At 40.0% G+C, this 22,199-nt stretch overlaps 1 protein-coding gene across 2 annotated transcripts in view; it reads left to right on the forward strand.

The window, feature by feature from the left end:
- The window catches only part of LOC115768385, a 35,463-nt gene that overhangs the window by 1,476 nt on the left and 11,788 nt on the right, over positions 1–22,199 (forward strand). The window contains exon 3 of one of the 2 annotated variants that reach the window (XR_004018520.1): positions 13,148–13,260. Coding sequence is in view for 1 of the 2 variants with exons in the window: in XM_030712960.1 (XP_030568820.1) it covers positions 13,148–13,266 (119 nt within the window). In the remaining variant the exon portion in view is untranslated. Of the gene's footprint in view, positions 1–13,147; positions 13,267–22,199 lie in introns of those variants that run through there. The other variant, XM_030712960.1, reaches the window with a different exon arrangement.

The raw sequence follows: 22,199 nt of genomic DNA on the forward strand, positions 1-22,199 counted from the left end.
TGTTTGTGTGTGTGTGTGCGTTCGTTTTTATCTACTTACTTATTTCTTTATATTCGTGTCCGGCAAAAAAAAAGTTGCACAGAAAGTTCAAAGGCAAAATGCAAAAAGCATTGCAGAAAGCAAAGTTAAGTTTCGTTAAGGAAACGAAATGAAAATTCTTCGGCAGCGCCGCTCAGAACTAAAAGTGAAGCGATATGCATAACAACAAAAGTTCAGCCTCCGCGCCCCCTCACTTCCACTCGAGCAGCGCGGCAAGTAAATGAAGGCAGCGCCGTTGACGCCAGCAGCGAAATAAATGAAAATGCAAAAGTGGACGAAGTAAAAAGTTTTGTAATATGCAAGCGCAGCGAGTGATTCTGTGGGGGACGAAGATGAGAAGCAAAGAGCAGAGAGTACAGCAACAGCTGCAGCCACAGCAAATCAACAATTGTGAAGAGTGCAAATAAAACGTAACGGGAGCAATGTGAAGAAAGAAAGAGAAGAGAATAGGAGCAGGCAGCCGCTGTTGTGCCAGGTTTAGTATTCCATTCTTTAATTCAAATTTAGAGTAGACCATGTATGTATATATGTATGTTGTGTATATGCAAGAGTGCGCTGTATCGCGATCAATAAGTATACAATTATCAGAGCATCTCTGCACTAGCCAAAACCTTTCTTCAATAACAATGTGCTTATGACTTGTATTTCATTTGGCTCTCGATAAGATAAGTGCAAAGAATAGCAACAAGAAGCAAGAGACAATGCGAACGCGTTGACAATAGGGTAAAGGAAGATAGCAGTCAAACAGCTCTAGTGGGTTGTAGTGTATCTCGCAAACAACAGATGGCGCCACAGTGGATAAGCAAAAGGAAAAGACACAGACTCTAGGTAACGCGCGAAATTTGAAACTTTTTCAAGCCACACAAAAAAAAATGAAACCAAGTTTTGACAATCTTATGGCCAGATGCAGGCGGACAGCAGGAACTTTGTGGCTAAGTAGAGACATGCCAAAGTGACACATGACAGTCCAATGTAACCCCCCCCCTCCCCCCCCCCCCCCTCCACGTTCTCAGACGATTAGTTTAAATGCCAAAAACAACAACCACAACGGTCGACTGCGATGTCAATTTACAGCTATGTCATTTTGACAGCCCCGACCAGAGCAAGCGAAAAAAAATGACAAAAAATTGCATAGAAGAGGAAAGCACTCAAACACACATGCATACACAAACACATACATACATGTGCAAGTAGAATGAGGGATGATTTAAGTGTATTTGATTTATGACAAGAGCACAAGAATGGAAAAAAAAACAAATGGACAATGACAATATCCGAAATTCAGTTAAGTGTTGTAAACCGCTTGAAATCAAATAAAAGTATTTGATTGCCATATTGCTGCGCTAATAAGAGTTTTGTGAGGCCGCTAGCCGTCAGATGGCGCCCCTGCTCATTATGAGTGCGAAAAAAAACACTTGCAGGTCTGACAAAACACGTTTTAGCTTTTCCTTTTCATTTATCTGTACACACTTTGTTTTTTGCCCGCACATCTTCCATTTTTGCTGAGTCGTGACGGGGTGTCGTCCGTTTTATGGCTTACCGGTGAATGGTGTGTCTGTGTGTGTGAGGGGCAGGGGGAAAAACAATATGGCGGCTTGCTGTAAGCGTGATTACAGCTGTTATTGTTTCCGGTCGTGTTGTTCTTGTAGTTGTTGCACTTTAGATTAAAAATAACGTGAAGCTGTTAACTTTTATGACAACATTGGGCCAACTGTGCGGGAAATTATCAATGGAAATTGTCAAATATGAATTCTCGAATAAAACAAGATACATTCTGTAAATAAGGAAAAGTTAATATGGGATGCTATACTTTGAGTTTATTTTAACGCGAAACAATATATCAATGGCTGTCAAGATAGCACCACAGCAGCCACTTATTAATAAACTAAAATATTGCTGATCTCATTTATCATTGTGGCACCCGCTCTTGACTTTAATCAACATTCATTTGAATAATCCCATAGAAAATAATGTTCGTGTCTCATGAATTTTGCATAAAATGCGACATTAAGTAAATAAATCAATTCCACACCGCAAACTTAAATGTCATTCAACAATAATAAATAAACACAACACAACACAATACAAATACAACACACAACCGAAACTCGCGGCAAAAGAAGTACATTAATAAATAAAAAAAATAAATAAAAATAAAAAATTGAAATCACACGCAAATTGCGCAAAAATACGAATAATAAAAATAAGCGCCTGTCAAAAAGAGAAACGGCAACGATTTTCCCATAAAAAAAAAATTATTTTCCCATAGAAAATATAATTTTTGCTTTTTTTTTCTTTTTATGGCATTAACCATTTTCGTGACCCAACGACGCGACGCGACGATTGCTGAGGACGATTCATCTTCGTGTGGGTGCATTTTGGCTATTTTTTCTATTTTGGCTGGCAAAAATAAATTTAATTAGCTAACGATTGGTCGCAGCGCGCCTGCTGCAATGGGTGGAGGGGGAGGGGGGGGGGTGGCCAAGAGCAGGGGGCGCGCAAAGTTCAGCTGCTGCTTTGACATTTGGCGCTTCTGCTGGCAGCAGCAAACGTGATTGTCTCTCTCTCTCTCTCTCACTCTCGCTCACTATCTGGCCCCATCTTGCCATCAGCTGTGCTCTTCGCGCTTGATGCAGCTTTGCTTTTTTTTCTCGCGTTTTCTTATGCTTTGCAATAGCAGTAAATATTTTATTCGACTCGGTGTGCAAAATTTGCACCGCATCAAAATTTGACTCTAAGGCGTGAGTGTAAAAGTGAAATGAGTGCGACTCGCTGCTGGCTGAGTCATTTGCCCGGATTTGCAATTGCGTCCATAATAATTGAGTTATACATTTTTATACCCTGAACCCATTAAAAATGGGTATAAGGGTATATTGTATTCGTGCAAAATCCAAATGTATGTAACAGGCAGAATGAAGTATCTCCGACCCCATAAAGTATATATATTCTTGATCAGCACCAATATCCGAGTCGATCTAGCCATGTCCGTCTGTCTATCCGTCCGTCCGTCCGTCCGTCCGTCCGTCCGTATGTATGAACGCTTAGCAGCAAATTGTTCGTGTTTTGTGTAAAAGAGAGATGGGGAGTGCGTGCTTTCTGAGTTGAGTTGAGTTGAGTTAATTGAGTTGGGATTTAATTGTGAGCTGCGCTGTTATGGTACCTCCCAATAAGAAAATCTAATTGGATGCCAACAAAAAATGCTTGCGGACACATGAGTGTGCGTGTGAGTTCAGTTGCATGGGTTTTTGGCAAATTTCAAGTTAAATTTGGTCTATCTACCGAAAAGCTGGCACATACGCAACTATGAACGTACTTATCGAAGTCTTTGCAGCTGTGCTGCCATAAACACATTCTGTCCAACGAGCTGCAGCAAGACATAAACATACACAGATGTCACTCAATTAACAACGGCCAACAAATGCAGACACTGCCCAACACTGTCCAAACGATAACCAGGAATGCAGGAATGCATGTGTGGCAGGCAGAGAAGAGTTTGGGCTTGGTGTGTTGCAAGTCGGGCAAAATTGCAGAGTTTCCAACTGAGTAACAGAAAATGTTGCCCCAACCTTTGCTGGCTTCTGTGCCTGAAATTATGGCAAAAGGTAATTCGAAACAGGTTAGAGTCTACCTTATTGATGCAGCTGCTGCAATTCAATCCTTATGGAAACCTTCAAACAATGCCGTGCAGAAGGCACTTTGTTCCTGCCACGCCAGCCCAACCCTCTAGCTTCCTCCCTTTGCACCCCACACAATTGTCGATAAGTTGCCATGGTGTAGTCAATTAAGCCAGGTCTCATTCCATCCGAGCCCCGCTCGTTTTTACCTTCGCAAAAGCTTCGTGTTCGTTGTACATAAGTCGTGCTCTTTATGGCACATCCGGTCGAGCACATCCGCATCCTGTCGGGGCAGCTGTTTAGCCAACTTATTTATGCCACTTGCTGACACTTAATGCCCCCAATGCCACAGCCACACCAACACCCACACACACTCGTTAGTTCTTTGTTTTTAATTTTGCTCCAAGGAGCTGTGTGAAATTCCTTTGGCAAAATGAAAATTCCTTTGGAAGATATGTTTATATTATTGTGAATAGTTTACAGGATATATGCACATGCACAAGCCGAGCGGAGTTCGTTGTTCGTCTGTCTGGCAACAAAATATTTCCGCACTTGCATTAACGCTTTTCACTCCGACGCCTCCGTCTCCGCCTCCGCCTCTGCCCCGCTGTCTGGAATTTATTGTCGCCGTTGTCCTGGCAAATGCACCTGAACAGCTCCCAACAAAATGTCCTGCCAGTGTTGTCGGTACTGTTTGGCGCATAATTAAACCCATTTGTTGCCGGGTTCGAATCCGCAGAGGTCGCCGAGGTCGATTTATTGCATTTTCCAGTTGGTTTGTATTGAAAATGCGCAAATTTATGTGGGCGTGGCAGGCGGAACATAGAAGTACGTTAATTTATACGCCAATAAATTGGCGGAGAGTATTAGAAGTTGATGTCGAGGGAAAATCAATTACCCAAAACTTGCCAAGTTTTCAAACATGCAATTGAAACTATCTCGACTTTATTTTCACACGAAGATTAATGAGACATTTGGGGATTTTCTTCGGAGAATCCGGCATTATCTTTGCACAACAACTTTTTGTGCGCCATTTGCTACTTGTGCTTTTATTATCCCACATTAAGTTTCACCCATTTTCCACTTATTTGCATGAAATGTCTGTGTTAGAACCAAATTAAGACGCACATTTTTTAGCATTATTTAGCGCATTTTTCGTAGATTTTTCTACAAATCTACTCGCACCGCATTCCCATCTCATTTATAACAATTTTCAGAACAATTTCAAGCAGCTTTCCACTTCAGCTGGGTGGATATCTAAGTGTTCTGTTATACATTTCCCAAGTCCACATAATTAGTGTTGTAATTTCTCAGTTGTTCAAAGTTTTCTCTGCTTGAGTCTGGGTCTGCAGCCAAGTGTGTGCCGCCCACATTTGGCCACATTCATTAACACGTTTGTGCCATTTTTTGTTGTTGATGTTGTTTTTTTTTTGGTCTACAAGTTTTGTAAATACTTTAAATACGGCCAGTGCACACAGCTTTGCCTGCTCGTTCTGCTGCTTCTAGAAACGAATCTGCAGCAATTTACGCAATCAACTACAACTTCCCCTCCTTGGCCTACCCCTTGTCCCTGAGGGCAACTCTTACACTCAGCTACAAAATTCGTATTTAAATAGAACGCATTTCTGGTACAATTTTAAAGCCCATTAGCTCGGCCTGCAATTAGGTCGCTCCCGTATTTTGTTTGCTAGTGTATTTGAATATTAAAAAGAAGAAGATTTTATAAATGGCTGCACACTTGTTATTTATTTATCATTTACACACAATACACACAACAGTTGCCAATCCTACGCAGACATTATCCATTTGTCTATTTCTGTGTCCTCTCTCCCTCTCTCGCTCTCTCTCGCTCACTCTTTCGTGTGCCTGACCACGTAATGGAAAACTTTCGGTGTGTCCAGCCGTAAAACTTTTGGCCCACATAAATCCTGCTAATCGCTTTTGCTATACCAAAAGCTGGCTGCTGCGAAACTCTGTCCGTAACCCGAAACTCATTTGCATTTATCTGCTGTCTGTTTCGTCGTCTCGTCTCCCCCTCTCCCTCACTCCCTCTCTCCCTCTCTCCCTCTCTCTCTCGCTCTCTCTCTCTCTCCTGCCTGCTGACACTGCTCCCGTGTGTGTTTTTGGCTAATTGCTGTGCCTGTTGCTAATTGTTTTTGTAGCTGTCCTGCTTGATCCTTGGCAACACTTTTTCCATTCATTTTCAACACTAGTTTTTTCTTCTTCCTTCTGTTGTGCTTGTGGCCATTTTGTGTTTAATGATGAATGTTGAGCAACTTTTCAGCCCCCTCTCAGAACTTTGTTTGAAGGGATCCTGCAACTAATTTCCGTTTTGCAGCTCGTTATTCACACGCTTTCAACTAGCGAGCGACCAAATAAACAAATTGTATAAAAATAGTACACAAAAGTAACAACAACAACAACAAGAACAACAACAACAGCGCTGACAGCAACAGCAGCCTTCAAATCTTTTGGATACAACTGAAAAAAAATTACACAAAAATAAAACAATGCGTACAAATTTCCCAAACAACAAATAAAACAACAAACAACAGCAATTGCAAAGCTGTCGCTGACAATGACAACAACAACAGCAACAACAACAACACCAACAACAACAACAACTGAGAAATATGCACACTGACACTTTACGAAGATTTATGCGTTTTAGTTGAGTTCTGTTCCGCAGCGAGTTCTTCTCCAAGCGAGCGGAGCCATTTTTTGCACTGCTTTTCACGCTTTGTCAGTCAGCCCCCGGGCACGCCCCCATTTTTTGGTGTTAATTCCGAAACTCGATTGTTAGCGGGGAGTAAAAGTCATTTAAATTGAACATTATACAATAAATGGGAAAAAGGAAAGGTCTTGAAGTTAAAACAGTTTGACAGCAGCGGATATTCTACGATAATTTTGTGTGGGGAAGCTAAACAATACTCAAGAATTTCTGTTTAAAATTCGGCTTAAACTCTTCATGTTGGAACATATTAGCTACTTTTGGGATTATACATTAAATATTCAATTATTTTTAAATATTTAATGATGAGAAAACTTTAAAGTTAGTAACAAGTTCGCGACCAAATACAGCTCAAAACCGTTGATATAATAGTCTTAAAGATGAGTTTTGAAAAGGTTCCGCTACGTGATTGGACTCGAACCCGTAACCGACGAAATACTGGTCACCGCCTCCACTCGACAGCCATACACACAATTCAAAGGAGAATTAAAATCTGGTGCTACTTTTAAAATCAAATAGACTAGCTCACTAAAAACAGCATTTCGATATCGATTTGTATCGATTGCTTAAAAACGTGGAAAGTTATCGATTAACAGAAGCAAACATCTACTGCGCAGGCACTAGGTGAACTTACTTACTCTCAAGGTCTTTCTAGTTCCTATTGGTTCTGAGATCGACGCGTTCATATATACGGACGGTCCATAGAGATGGGCCCTAGATAATTGTATTTTTGCAAATGCTATTGTTGTTATTATTGACAATAATCGGAAATCAATTATAGATTTAGATCGAAAAGCAATTATCATACTTTTTGATTAGTTTATTATTTGTTGTTCTTCAAAAAGACTGTAAGCCTTTCAATTTCGTGTCAGGCCGTGTCACGAGAGCGCGACACGCCTCTAATTGGACACTCATCCCTAACAGAGCTGTCTTTTGTTTCGCAGTGCTTTCTTTTTTTTTTTACACGTCCCGCGTGGAATGTTGCGCACTTTTCATAAATTGCATACAATTTTTATAAACTATTTATAAGCTGGCGGTTTCTGGTTGCACCCAAAAAAATAAACAACAACAACAGCAAGCGTCATATGCAAACATATTTTTAATATTTAATATTGCATTTTATTGCAAGGAATATTTTTTTAAAAAGTCAACACAATTTATTTTTGCGCACACTTTTCATAATTACTTTCCCAGCCAAAAACAATATTTCATTTATTTGCATGATCAGAATTTTCACACTCAGCTCTTGCCCTGCTCGGCTCGTCTTGTGGCACCTGTTAGCTGACAGTCTCTCTCTCTGTATCTCTCTGTATCTCTCTGTATCTCTCTCTCTCTCTCTCTTACTCCAGCATTGTCACGTGTTGAACACTTTTTGTTCGCACTCGTTTCGCTGCAAGCCAACCAGGCTTCATTTTGAACATTCTTGGACCTATTTATTGGGAGGCGTGGTCTTTTGACCGCCTCATTGGCCGCCATATTTGACGCCAGTTGAGCATGAAAATGCCATTTAACAATGGCAAACGGCCCAAAAAAGCAAATAAATAACAGCACAAAAAAGGGCAACCAATGCGAAAAAATAAACGCATAACAACAACGAAAACAACAACATACAACTGTGTTGGAAAATGTTTAAAACAATGCAGGAGACCGTAAAGGCAATCCAACAAGAACAATAAACACAAACCTCTGATAGCGCAACAACAATAACAATAAAAATGTCAAAAAAGCAACGATGCTTAAATCAAATTAATGTGAAGCTGACTCGGGGCCTTTTTGTTTCATTTTTTCTGTTTTTGTCTGTTTTTTTTTTTTGCATTTAAAGATGTTCTGGCATTCAATTTCACATTATTGTAAACAATTAAAGTTGAGCTCTGAATATGGGTAAATCAGCTTTTGCGAGCCGATTGAAGTGCAATATCTTACTTATCAGTAAAATACTGATAGAAGCCATTATATTATTGTCTATATTATATCCTTATATTATACTAGCGGGTATTACCCGGCCTTGCCCATTATAAAAGTTCATCGAGAGAGAACATTTAAAGTTTCAATCAACGCAAGTTGTAATTTCGCCCATTTTAGTCTTGTGATGAGAATCTTGAAGCATAAAAATAAGCTTTCGTTCATTTAACCCCACATTTTCCATATAAGAAGCGTTCACTTTTCGGTTCAGCAATTTTCATGAAGATTCTTAAAAATGAAGTTGAACCCGAAACATCAGCCACTAAATGTTTGACTCACATTTTTACCTCGGCGGAGAAACACCTCCTAAATGAATTTGAGCCGAGATCTTATAATATAATATAAACGGGTTTCGCAATTATTTCTCACTTGCGGGTGGAATAAGGATTTTAAATGTATTCTAAATATAATTTTATATTTTTGTATGCTCCTAACTATAATTCTAAGTGTACTCAAAATGTTTTGCGAATTGCCAACGAAATTAATTTTTGGGAAAACTGAGTTTTATTTTTATTTTACCATTGCTTGTTTTCCTTGATGCATAAATTTCGTTTAACATTTTGTTAACTGCATCGACTGGCCATAATTTGTGTGAATAATGTGCTTGCCTTGCATATTTAATTCCCGTTTGTGCTTGACTCGCGCCGAACCCAAAATTAATGGTCGGATGCTTAACGAAATGCTTCCATAACTCTTGATGGTCTTTTAAAAATGCCAAACATCCAAAGTCACATTTAGGCCAATTAGCACACGCACAAATATTAGTTTAATGTGCAGCAAATGCAGTTATTTAATGGAGGAATGTTAATAATCACATAAAATATGCTCTTCCTTTTTGTGGCATAGTCGGAGGGCTTATAAGTCCATGCATTCCATGTTGCAAATTCTGTTTCCTGCTGCAAATCCCGAAAATGATTTGCAGCTTCCATTTAAATGGACAAAAAGCCACGAGCACACACACACACACACACAAACACACACCAGCAACCACAACAAACAAAACTTGCGAAAATTGTACTAAAATGTGTGCTATTTTAATAAACTAATTTCCCCCCCACCTCCTGTTTACAGCCTTGACTGGAAAAGGGGGCTAAATCTGTAAACAGAGGGCGACCAATATTTTATAAATAATTAGTAAACATTTTTGCGCAACGTTGTCATAATCAGAGCTCTGTAATTATAGGTGGTAAATAGAGGGGGGTTTGGGAGCGGGGTGGGTTAAATTAAAGGCTAGTGGCACGCCTCCTTATGCTGCCCACAACATCCTGGCAGCATCAATATAGCACAGCGCAACGCACTTCTGTTTGCCGTATAATTTTAATACTTTATAATTGCATTATTTTGATGTGGCCAGCGCGAGTTCACAGCGAGGAGTGTGGTTTGCGGGGATATGGGCCAGGGGAGGGGGGGGGGGGGGGTGGGGCTGTTTCAGTGGTACATAAAAGTTGCGCTTCGTGTTGGTGAGCATTTGGGCAACATAAATTTAATTAAGTGCTTATTAGCTGCTAACTGTGTCAATCAAAAAGCAGCGAGTGCCCCCAGCAAAAGCTCGGTTCCTTTTTAATCTGTGCCAAACAATATCCGATCTGTGTGTATACACTTATCAAATATGAATTGAAAAATATATATGCATAGCTATAGCTATCTGGCAATTAATTCTTCACTCGTGTGCACTCTGGTGTTATGTAGCTGTAAAACTCGCCATCTAATTTAATTAGTGCAATTGGCAATTATACGTAAAATTTCAACATGTTTTATCACTTGAAATGCATCGTTAAATAATTACGCAATTGAATCATTTTAATTCAACAAAGGTGTGAATTCAAATAACATTAACAATAACAATTTGTTATCTTAAATTCTAGAACATTTTTGTTTAATTCTGTATGATAAACACGAATAACTCAAAAAGCTACAAAAAGAAATACCATATTTATATTTTATATTGGATATTCGGTTTATTGTCTCTATTTTATCATAGTCACAGATCAATAATCAATTATTTTAATTCAACAAAGGTGTGAATTTTAATAATATTAACAATGACAATTTTGTATCTTCAATTTTGAGAAAAGTTTAATTGAATTTTTTTATAAATAACAGAAATTTATCAAAAAGCGAAGATATAGTCTTCTTATTTATATCTATAAACTTTTTTTCGAAGAAGTTTTCCCAATTCTTTTGATATTCACAAATAATTTATTATTAAATATATTAAAAATTAACAATTACAATTTTTGATCTTCATTTTAATAAAAAACGAATTTTTTCTTGATTTATAAGTATCAATTTTTTTTTGTTTGGTAAGACTTTTATAATATTTTCAAACATGTTTTCTCTATCTTATCATAGTCCCGGATAGTCGTTAGATAAATCTTCAATAGTATTGACATTTAATGGAATATCAGAAATCCATTTTGAAAGCGGTTTCAGTTCATTTTTAAAGTTTTATCTTTTTACTCATGGTCAGCAAGAAATGTCGTTTCTGTATTGAGAATGATATAGGTTTTATGTATATATCTGCAACACAAATAGAAATTTAGTGGGGCTTTCTAAATTAAGGAAATAGGCATAAATATTGTTATTTTATCTATATTGTTTATTTTATCATAGTCAAAGACAATTTATTATTGAAGTTTAAAAGTATGATCGATAACTTGACGCTTAACAAACATTAATTACAAATCAAAACTATCGGCTGTTCTTATTTTATTATATTTTAATCGACAATCGTCAATAATTTTTAAGAAAGACTTCCAGTTTATTTGTCAGAGCTAGTCTCCTTATAATCCCATATTCACAGAAAGTAAAGATTTTTTATTTAAAAGGAAGCTATTCTGCAGTCAGATTTTATTTAATTTAAGCACAATAAGAATTCAATTTAGGCTCCGGTCGCATTCTAAAGCATTTCTGGAACGCAGATCTTCTTGCGCTTTATCAGCATTGTCCACTTGCCAAAAGGGCAGTGTCAGCACGGGAGTCGTGGCCAGCAGCAGCAGCAGCAGCTGCATCAGCAGGAGGAGCATCAGTTCCTAACCCAACTCAATCCACTTTCAGGTCCCAGAGGAGCAGTTTAGTTTACGTTTGAGCGCCATAATAAATTTGCCAGCGTCTTTTTGCCCGCCAGTTGCGACAACTTGGATGAAGGAGAAGTCGATCCAGGAGCATGAACAGCAGCAGGAGCAGGAGCAGGAGACCAATGCCTCATCTTGGCATTTTCTTCCACTCCTGCCCCCTCTGACTTGTGCATGCCGTGCGGCGCTTTGTTACGCTTGATTTACGCTAACAAGACATGAACGAATGGACACGGGGGCAGGCTAGCGCTGGAAGGGGAGAGCGAAACTGGAAGAGACGGGCAAAACTCCCGGAGACATTTTAAATGTGGCGCAAAAGAACGATTACAGGTTGTCCCGTTGCTGCAACCGCCACAAAACCACAGACAACAAATGGCTATGAGCGTGGCAGAGGTTGAGGCATTGCGGTTGCTGGCAACTGCAGCCAGTAGGCGTGGGTGTGGCCGTGGGCATGGTTCTAAGACTGAGGACACTGAGGTGTAACGATTGCCAATTCAAGCGAAAAGTTGGCGCACTATTCCATTTCCGAGCAGAGACCTAGCCAAGACGTGCTGCTAGTTTGCGGGCGGGGCGGGCAGTATAGGAATTTGAGTTCCGGGAACGCGGGCAGCAAAATATCAGCAAAAATGTCAGGAAATTACAGGAAAATGAAATAAATGAAGATGGATACGCAATTTGAATAGCGTTGAATGCGTTTAGCGCCGTCGACAGGGTCACGAAGAAGACCCACTGGGCAGCCAAGCATGGAGCCAAGCGGTTGCCTGGTGCTCGCCTGGAGACGGGGTTACTTGTACGCAAATGACTGACAGCGAGGAGCTTTCCTTCTGACTGAAATTGAATCGAATTGAAGGCAATTTCTGACGCTGTCCAGGGTGGCTGTCTTCTTGTGGCCCACTTGCGTAGGCCTAAAGTGGGCTGAATGGCTAATAAGTATAAGATATTAATCAGGTCCGGACTGAAATAGGATTCGATACATAGTGTGCTGCAGCTGCTGGTCATTTGAGCCCCCGCAGCCGCCCACACAAGACCGCAAACGAGGTGGCCATCTTGGCCCCACTTCTTGTCGGTCATAATTCCTGCAACAACTGCGACGGGATTGCAAACTTCGCAACCCCTCGATAATCTCAGTTCCAAATCTCGACCAAATTACACGAAATGCAAATCGGCAACCCGCTCAGAGGGAGTTGAGAGGCCAGTTTCAGGCTGCAAGCCAATTTCGTTTGGTAATTAGCATGCGAGCATTGAACGGAATAGGCTTTAGGGGCGTGACTTGAGGGGTTTGAGTTCGAGATGTTGCAATAAATTGGCGGCCCATTGCAGCACTCTCGTGCTGCTGATAAACAACAACAAAGGCGGGCATTGTTCAGGCGCCATTCGAGTGTTTAGCTGGGCTTAACACGAGAGCTTCAGCCTGTCAATTGGTTTGTTTCATGGCCGGAATTGGTTATTAAACCAAGGCCGTAATCGTTAGCCCTTCAATCTGTGCGCAGGTAACTCTAGACGTGATAAGCGTGTTTCTATCTTAAGCACTTAAGGCATTAATCGGATAATATAACAACTTTTACTAAATTCAGATTGACTCTTGAGTTCATAAAACTTTGCCAGCTCATTGGCAATTAAACTCTATTGATAGCTAACACTAAGCACTTCTTGCCAAGATGAAAAGTTGCTCAAACAAACTGCTTTAAACTCGAATAATTTTTGCATCGCTTAACTTTTCTTTTCAGCAGCCAACTGGGCGTATGCGTACTCAGCAACTTTAAAGATATTCGTATTAAGGTTTGATAAAAGGCAGAAGAGATATAAAATGGCAAATAAACAGATGCGGATCCATTTTTTTGAACAGGTAATGTATATATCATTTAAATTATATATAAAAAACTGAGTGATTGACTGACAAGTCAGGTCAAGAGTTCATTAAAACAATATTATATTCGTCAGAGTACTAGAGACCAATGCGAGCTTAGATTTATGTATAATAATGAAGCTCATACAGCACTTTAAAGAGTATTCTGATGCGGCTGCATTGAAAAAAAAAGCTTTTAATCTTGCCTTTGTCTGTGCTCTTATTATGTGGTTGTATTTTTCAGAGTGGGCTTAGACAGGATTATGCCCTCAAGCTTGAACAATGCAGGAGTCTTTGACGCCTGAACACACACACACACACACACACACACACACACACATACGCACACGCACACAAATGCAACGGATTCTGCTGAGGCAGCAGAAGTTGCAGCACAGCACAAAGTGTCAGCTAATTGATTTCAGTTTTCTCCCGGCAATGTTTTCGAGCACTGCTAAGCTCCTTTTGCAGCCTGTCGAGGATAATGAGCAGTTGCTTAAGTCCAACAGCGCTTAAGTCCACCAATAAAGCATTCATTGATAAGGCGAGCTGACGGTTAGTTGTTGTCCCTTGTCCCTTTTTTCTCTGGAAATGTTGTGCCTGCTGCACAAATATTTTACTAAGAGTTTTGCAACAACTTCAATTGAATTATGTTATATGCGAGAGAATATCTCGCATTGTTCTTAATACTCTGACACACAAACACACACACACAAACACACACACACACAATTATACTCATGCACAGAACTCAATTATGCATAAGGCTCAGCTAAAGCTACACTATGCAACATAATTAATTTGAAATTCAATATATCTTTAGTTGTGTTCATATGAAATACAAAATGATTTTTGTACACTGAACTAAATTTATATACAGTTTCTCGTATGTCCTACAGGCAACTTTATTATAATTTTTTTTATCATGTTGTATTGATAAATATCGAACAAATATACTAGACATATACACAAATATTTCGGAAATCTTGCTCTGTTTTCCTTGTCCAATTGAAAAGAACAACTTTACGCTTTTGTATTTTATTAAATTATGACGTGTTTTTATAATAGTGAAGTGTTTGATTTACTCTTTCGGAATTCAAATCTCATATCATACTTAGACATTAATATTAGTGTTTTTGTTGCAAAGTGTAATGAGCATATAACCGAAACCAAGAGCGAGAGATAGAAATATGCAGAGCGTGAGGGCTAGAGATTCTGAATGCAGGCAGACTACGTAGTCTATAAATTAAATGCCATAACTGACCAAAAACACACTGGCAAATTATTGGTGTTGTTGTTGCTGTTGTTCTTGTTGTTGCTGCTGCTGTTGTTGTTGCTGTTGTCATTTGTCTGAACGTGTTGTTGCGTAAGCGAGGACAAGCGAGTGCCTTGTTTATTGTATGTCGAGATGCTCGTAATATTGTTAACCAGTGCGTATGAGTGATATTTAATTATTATGACCTTATGCATATTTCAAGTGTGCCACTGTTGGTTACAGTTACATTTATTGGCAGTGCATGAACAGAACCCCACCCACCTAGCCTTCTAGCCACCCATTCAAACAAATAGTTGGGCAGCTTGTTAGGTTATTTAATTATGACAATCCAATGGGACCGAGGCGAGGCGAAGACGGCCATTTGGCAAGTTGGTCGCATAACTTTTTTGGTTTGTTTCCAATTAAACTGCAACGTCTGTGGGGAATCTGGCTACGAGGCGGAAGTTGTTGCAACATATGGCAGCAAATTGAATAAGTTTATGGGCCATGTGCTTTGCAAATTGATAAGCGCTGCGTTGAAAATGGCTTTGATTTTGGCAGTCCTTGTTCGAAAAGTTGCCCCGAAACAAAAGTTACACAGGCAATTTTACTTTCCAGAAAAGGGGTGGAGAGAGGGCCAAACGGGAAGTAGACTCAAATAAATGCCTACACAAAATGTAGAGCAATAAAAACATGACAAGAAATAACAAAAAGTTTTTACTTTTTACTTTTTACTTTTTATTTGTAAATATTTATTTGTATTCTATTATAATGAAATAACTTTAATCAAATTTCTTAAGTCAGTCTTAAATTCAGAATAAGTTAAATTTATATCTCGCGTCTGTCTCCCTCTCTCTTTTTTGTCTCTCCCTCTCGTTCTCTCTTAGCACGCCATCAGAATGGCAGCTCGTCTTACCCTTTTGTCCCATTTATCTGTCGCATCAGACGCATTCGCCTGTCATTAAATTATGCATTTGCGCAATCACTTCCTAAAATATGCAAAGGAGTGTACACTCAAGCTGTGGCGAGAGGCGTGGGGCGTGGAGCTGCCACGTTGCACGCCTCATTGCGATGTGGCAAGCTTCCGCGAATTCTCTGGCTACGCCGCAAGTTTTCAAAGAGCTTGCCTCGCTTGATTTGCGTTCTTCCTGCCGTTGTCCTGTCGCCCCCCCATGTCGACATCGCTCTCAAGCCGGAAGTTGATAAAGTGCCTGGCTGCCAAGGAATTCCGCGGCATGTTGGGGCATCTGTCGCTCTCACTCTCGCCCATTCGCATGTTCGCTCTTCGTGTCTTTATTAAAGTATTACACACATGCACCCGACCGTGCGGAAATGCATTTAGACCACCCTCGATTTAAACCCTTCCCCCACTGGCATCTTCTCCAGCCACAAAGCAACAGATATATTTCAGGCATTTGCTTTTGATTCACAATTGAAACGCTTCGGATTGCAATCACAGCCATATATCATCAGTATCTGCGGGCGTCAGTTAAAAACCAGAGGGGAGCGGGTGGCGGGTGACAAAACAATTCCTATTCGTTTTAATTTGCACACACGTATTAAATACAAAATTCAAGAAGCCAGAGAAATATTTAAGTTTTTTGAATGGTCCACCCTTTAAAATACCTGATCCGTTGCAGCCTGGCTGCCGTCTGTCGACGTTATTTAGTACAAATAATATTTTCGAATGAGTTCTCACATTTTAGTACCTACATTTAGAACTCTGTACAATTTGTTGCTATAATATGCACGTGTTCGGGCGTCGGCATCCATTTACTTTTTAACAACTAACTATTTGCTGGCTGTGAGGGAATTTGAGTTTCCATTTTCAAACTGTTTCATTTATATGGGAGTTTAAATAGATTTTTCTCGTTAACTGGTTGCACATAAATCACACATACGCAACGTTGCACCGCGCACAGCTTTGACAGTTCATTAAATTTCCATCAATGGCTGCAGCAGCACGTGCTGAAATTCTCTTTTAGTTTTTATAGCAATTTCATCGGATTTGCTAAATTAATGCTGCATGCGAGCAGATAGCGTTAATTATAATGCATAAATCAGCACGATTCCGAAAGGGGCAACTGCAATGGGAGACGTAATGGATTTATGCGAGTATTTCAAAACAAACAATGGCAACAAAGCAACAATAAACAAGAACAGACCAAATACGCAATGTCAACGCAGCAAGAAAAGATAGGGAGTCCGAGACAGAGAGAGAGAGAGAGAGAGAGAGAGAGAGAGAGAGAGAGTGAGACAGAGGGACAGAGAAAGAGAAAGGGATAGAGAGGGAGAGCAAAATAAAAGCGAGGTATAAGCCAAATATTATTTCTAATAACAATCAAAAGCAAAAAAAATGCTGTTGTTTTCAAGAAAGCAAATGAATTGGGAAAAAGACAGGCAAATAAATAGCTCAGGATTTATAAAAAAAGAACAGCGTTAGTTTCTTCTTGTCTTAAGAGCTGAGTTAACTCTAAGCACTAGCTGCAAGTGCGTCTTGGATTGATATTGATTAGGGTGTTTTAGTTTTCAAGTTCCTTGCCAGCTTCAGCATTTGAAAGCCAATCCATGGCAGCTTAGCCAGCAGGCAAATACCATCAAATGCCAAGTTCAAACAAAAATCAATCAAATACGAGAAAATAAGTATATCTATGGCACGCCGAAGATTTAATACCCTTGCAGGCATTTGCCTTTTGCAGATTTGTGAGAATACAGAGTACAAGAACCAAGTATTTCGAGCGATCTTTCCTATTGCAGCTATATATTATAGATGTCCAGTTCCGACACATGAGGGCCTAAAGCTTGCAAAGTTTTAAGACGATTGAGGGACTGCTTTGCATAGAAACGAACAGACGGACAGACGCACATGGCTATATCAACTCGACACCGTTGATATTGATATAGAATATGTATTTTTCATGGGGTCGGAGATGTCTCGTTGTATGCTTTTCATATTCCATTATACCCTCTACAAGAGTATAAAAAAACTAACCCCAGCCAACAGCATCCAACAACCAATCAAAGAAAGAGCTTCTTCCAGCTTAACGCATTCGTAGCAGCAAAAGAAACATCAGCAGCAGGAGCTGAAGGAACAAGCACTCGGTTCGTTTCAGTCAAAAGTAATACGCATAACAAAGAGACATGTTTACCCTAGCAGCTTACCATCAGGTAGTTGCAGCTGCTCGAACAGCTGCTGTAAATATACATCTTTTAAATTCAAAGCTATTTATATGTGATGTGAAATGGGAACTGCTGTGAAAGGGAAATGCAGCGTTTGTCAGGCCAGCGATTCATCATCGTCATTGCCATCAACAGCTCATCTTCATCTTCATCGCCATCATCATCATTATCAACAATCGATTCAAATGGGAACTGTCAAAACAACAGCGATGAGCCAGCCAGTGATCGGCTAGTCACTGTGAAATCTGACAAAAGGATGGGAAGAACTTTTAACGAGTGGTGGGCATATTTGCACCATCGCTTACTTAAGGAACTAGTTCTTTATTTTTGATTCGCTCGTATAGTCACAGCCAAAGTCACGATTCAGTGGATTCACAACTACAGTGGAGGAAGGAACTATTAACGAGTGGGGGCATATTCGATCAACGCTGATGGAACTTATTCTTTGTTTTCGCTTCGTTCTTTCGTATGGTCACTGCTAAAGTCGTGATTTGTGATACGTGAGGATTATTTACGAAGTCTGACTAAAGGATGGGTGAGGACAGCAGTGGGAAGAGAAGTTAATGAGTGGAGTATATATTAGCAGGGCTAAAAACATGTTGCGCTGTTGAATACTTGAGGAGCTAGTTCTTTATTTTCAATTCGTTCCTTCATAAAGTCACAGCTAAAATCACGATTTGTGATTCGCTGCGCAGCTCCAAGGACGCACACTCAGTGAGGACTACTTACGATGACATTCATTTGAGTACCAGGCGACTAGTTTAAATATATTTTGAATATACTTGTATATATATATATATGTCGATGGAAAAATGTGTGCGACTGCTGCACGTTGCCCCCTCTTGCCACTGTCTCGCATATCAAAGGCCAGCCAAATTTCAAAGCATTTCCCCTCCAGAGAGCAATTGTATAGGGACTAACACGAGCTCTGAGTTGGCTTGCAATGTGTGGAAATTGTCACTTGAAAATTGCCAAGTTGAAAAGAAGTGTCGATGCATGGCAATGCTTGGCTTGTTCGAAATAGAAATGGCTTGGAGTGGGTCTCGCAAAGGGTTTCCCCATTGTCGGTGGCTTAGCTGTCACGTTTCTGTTGTGTGTTGGTTTTGGTTTACTTGTGACCTTGCTCTGCTCCACAAAGAGCAGCTACATTTATTTCTGTCGACCTCGCCCCCTACCTAATCACGGGAAATGATGCTGTCAACTGTCCATTGATTGATGCGTCCCCAACAGCAGGAACAGCAGATGCCTGCCCTGCCTGTTTGACCAAAACTCCCCTAAAAACCAATTACAATGCACGCACAAATATTATACAATTATAATAAGTAATTAGTCACAGTCTTCTTTAAGCCCCTCTCTCCAAGCACGACGCCCCGGCTATTAACATAATTAAAATCGAAATGAAATGGACGAAAAGCCTTTCCACGCTCATTGCAAATACGTGCCCCGCATCTGGGCGCCTAAATGTAGGCAACACGAATTTGCATATTTTAATATCGCGAACGCATATTAAATGCACAATTTTTGCTATTCGACGCCCCATTAAAAGTGGATTAATTTCCGATAGGTAGATAAATACATATATTACAATCATAATAAAGTGTTGCCCGTGAGTTGCCATGAGAGGAACGTTAAATTAAGATTTGAATTGAGTTTTTAATATATATAAAAAATTATATGAATGATATATGAATGAAGGAGACGAGATATATGTTAATTTGTGGCTTAATAACTAAAAGAAGTAACATATTTAATCCCATTTGCTTAACATAGAACATTTAAAATATCTTTTTAATAGACAAGCATGCTCTGATTACTAAGTTTGTCAAGTTGAAGTAAGCCTTGACATAAATTTTCTGATCTATGTTTTAACTCGCAACATTTAACTTGTTAAATGTTTCGAATTCGGCATTTTTACTTATAAATTGAGAAAGAAGCGTGTCCCAAATATAATTAAACATTTGTTTGTGTTTTGCGCAATTTCATGCCTTTCGCTTCACTTAATAAATGACAGACATAAGTTTTAATAGAGAGCAACAAATAGCTGACAGACCTCTGCTCTAACACTATCTACATCTACCATATATATATATATATACATACACATGTATGTAGATGTGGGTGCTACCAGCTGTCGAAACATTTCGACAATCATAAATTTTAATGACAAACGCGCATAAAATGTAAATCAAATGATATTAAAGCGCCGCCTGGCGTGGGCCTAATGGGCCGCTGCTCATGTAGGGGCCGAGCCATTTGGTGGGGATGTGTAACATTCCGTTTTTATGGGAAATTATGGAAATTGATTGCCAAGTGGTTGCCAATGCCGCGGAGGAGTGTGTGGTCGGGAAATGGAAAATAATCGCGCGAAAAGTTTGTCAACATGAAAAGCGTCAAGAGAACTTCAAGTTGAAGCTGAGTGATGTCTGACACGAGAGTCTCCCCGGAAAGGGGTTGGGGGCTTGGGGCTGGAGCTGATGACGTTGGCCATGGGCGTTGACAATGTTTGTCAACAGGCAGGCAGCTTGACAAGATGTCCCCAAATGAAGACAGACAGCTGCGAGCGGGTGGAGCTACTCCCCCTATCCGTAGAGGCATCCCAGAGGAGTGGCGGCTAAAGGCAGCTTAGAAGTTGGGCGGGGTAGACGCAGTCCCTCAAGTGTTCAGTTTTTCTTTTCTTAGCTTTTCCATAATGAGCTGCAGTTTTCTGCATTTAATTGGCAAAGGAGGGCGGCGGGCTAGGGAATGGGTTGTTGCGAGAGGGTTTACTGCAGTTGCAGACGCTCCTTTTGTTTGTGGTCTGCGCTTAAAGTTGCCAAGTGGCCAAAAGTTTGGCACTTCCAATGCGAATGGATGCGATAAGCGGCACTTTTCCGGTTTTCTGTCTGCGAGAGCAATTAAAGAGGAAAGTTCCCTGCCACGCTGTTAGGGAGAAAGGGATACGAAGAGGGCGGCGATAAAAATACATTTAACATGAGAGCTGAAAAAAACGAAACAATTAAAACAGCCGAAAGCAAAATGAAAATAAAGAAAGCCCAGACTTTCTTAGTTAAAAATGAACATGGATCAGGGTCAATAAGAGCACAAAGACTAACCGAAAGCGATTGAATAGAAATTTTGAAAGCTAATCAAGCTGTGAAACAAGACATTCATCCTGCCGACAACCGAGTAATTCCTTAAGACAACCAACTATATTTTAACATTCAATTAAATGGAAATCTTTGTGAAGTCCGAGAAATTCGAGCAAAACCAAGCCACAGCCACCACAGGGCAACGGAGGTTTCTTGTGATTGCTTTCCATTTTGCATAGCCAAGTAAATTTTCTATAGAGATATTCAATGAATTTTAACGCAAATAAAGTGCAGTCTTCTCGTTTTTTGCCACGAATCCTCTTAATCTTCTGACCGTCGAGCCCAATGGGAGGAAAAAGCATTTTGAATACTGGATGAAAGGCGCACAAGGAATGCATAAGAACGAATTAAAACCATAAAATATTTGCAATCAAAACAAAAACGCCTCAAAACGATTTTCCAGGCCAGAAAAGCCAAAACAACTATATGAAAACCCATAAAATAAATTTGCCATAAAATATGTAAAAAGATTTACATATAAAAACAATAACAAAATGCAGTTGCAGCTGCCGTTGCACTTGCATTAAAGAAATTAAACTTCTCTCCAGCTACAGCCGTGCATCCTTCTCTCTTGTGGGGCGGGGTTAGTGGAGAGACGAGAGCCTATTATGGGAACTGGGAATTGTTTGCGGTTCCATGGTGCTGAGTCTGGTTCAGTCCTTTTCAATGCCTGGGTAAACAACTTAGCAACTTTGCCTCAAGGTGCCAGGAGCTGAGAGTCGACTCAAGTCATATTTATGTTTTCATGCCATGTGGGCGCCCAGACACGCCCATCAGCTTTTTGTCAATTTCACATGCACGACGCTTTCATTGCCAACGTCGACGTCGACTCCACTGCGAATTGCTCCTGCAGGGCAAATATCCTGTGCATAAAACGTGCACAAGTCCTGGCCAGCACATTTGTATAGATAAAGCTGGTGAGCAACTGGCTCGGGAGTTAGATAGAGATGGAGGAGCTGCGGGTGTTTATGTGGATAGATACACATGCACATGGCAAACAAACAAATCCAAAGCCAGGCAATGAGTCTGCCTTCGAATCTGAATCGGAATCTAAGCCTGCCTCGCAGTTTCTTTGCTCTGTCCTCTACCAAACGCATGAAAAGTCGAGCCAGCTATCAAAATGCATAGCTTCTTTTTTTCTGCACTCAACTGCAAAGGGTATCAGGGGCTATGATGTTGTTTGACACACATAATGGAACAGCATGAAGAATATATTAATTTATGAACTATATTTAAATGTAAATATAATACTCTATTGATAATGTAACCCTCATGCGATACTCTTTCCTATCGTCTAGGCGAATTACTATCCTCTAATTGGCCTTGAATATAAATTAATTGAGGACTTTGCTAGGGTATTTACTCGTCTA

This window comes from Drosophila novamexicana, unplaced genomic scaffold (genome assembly GCF_003285875.2).
Source record: "Drosophila novamexicana strain 15010-1031.04,08,12 unplaced genomic scaffold, DnovRS2.1 tig00000009-arrow-pilon, whole genome shotgun sequence".
Classification (NCBI taxonomy): domain Eukaryota; kingdom Metazoa; phylum Arthropoda; class Insecta; order Diptera; family Drosophilidae; genus Drosophila; species Drosophila novamexicana.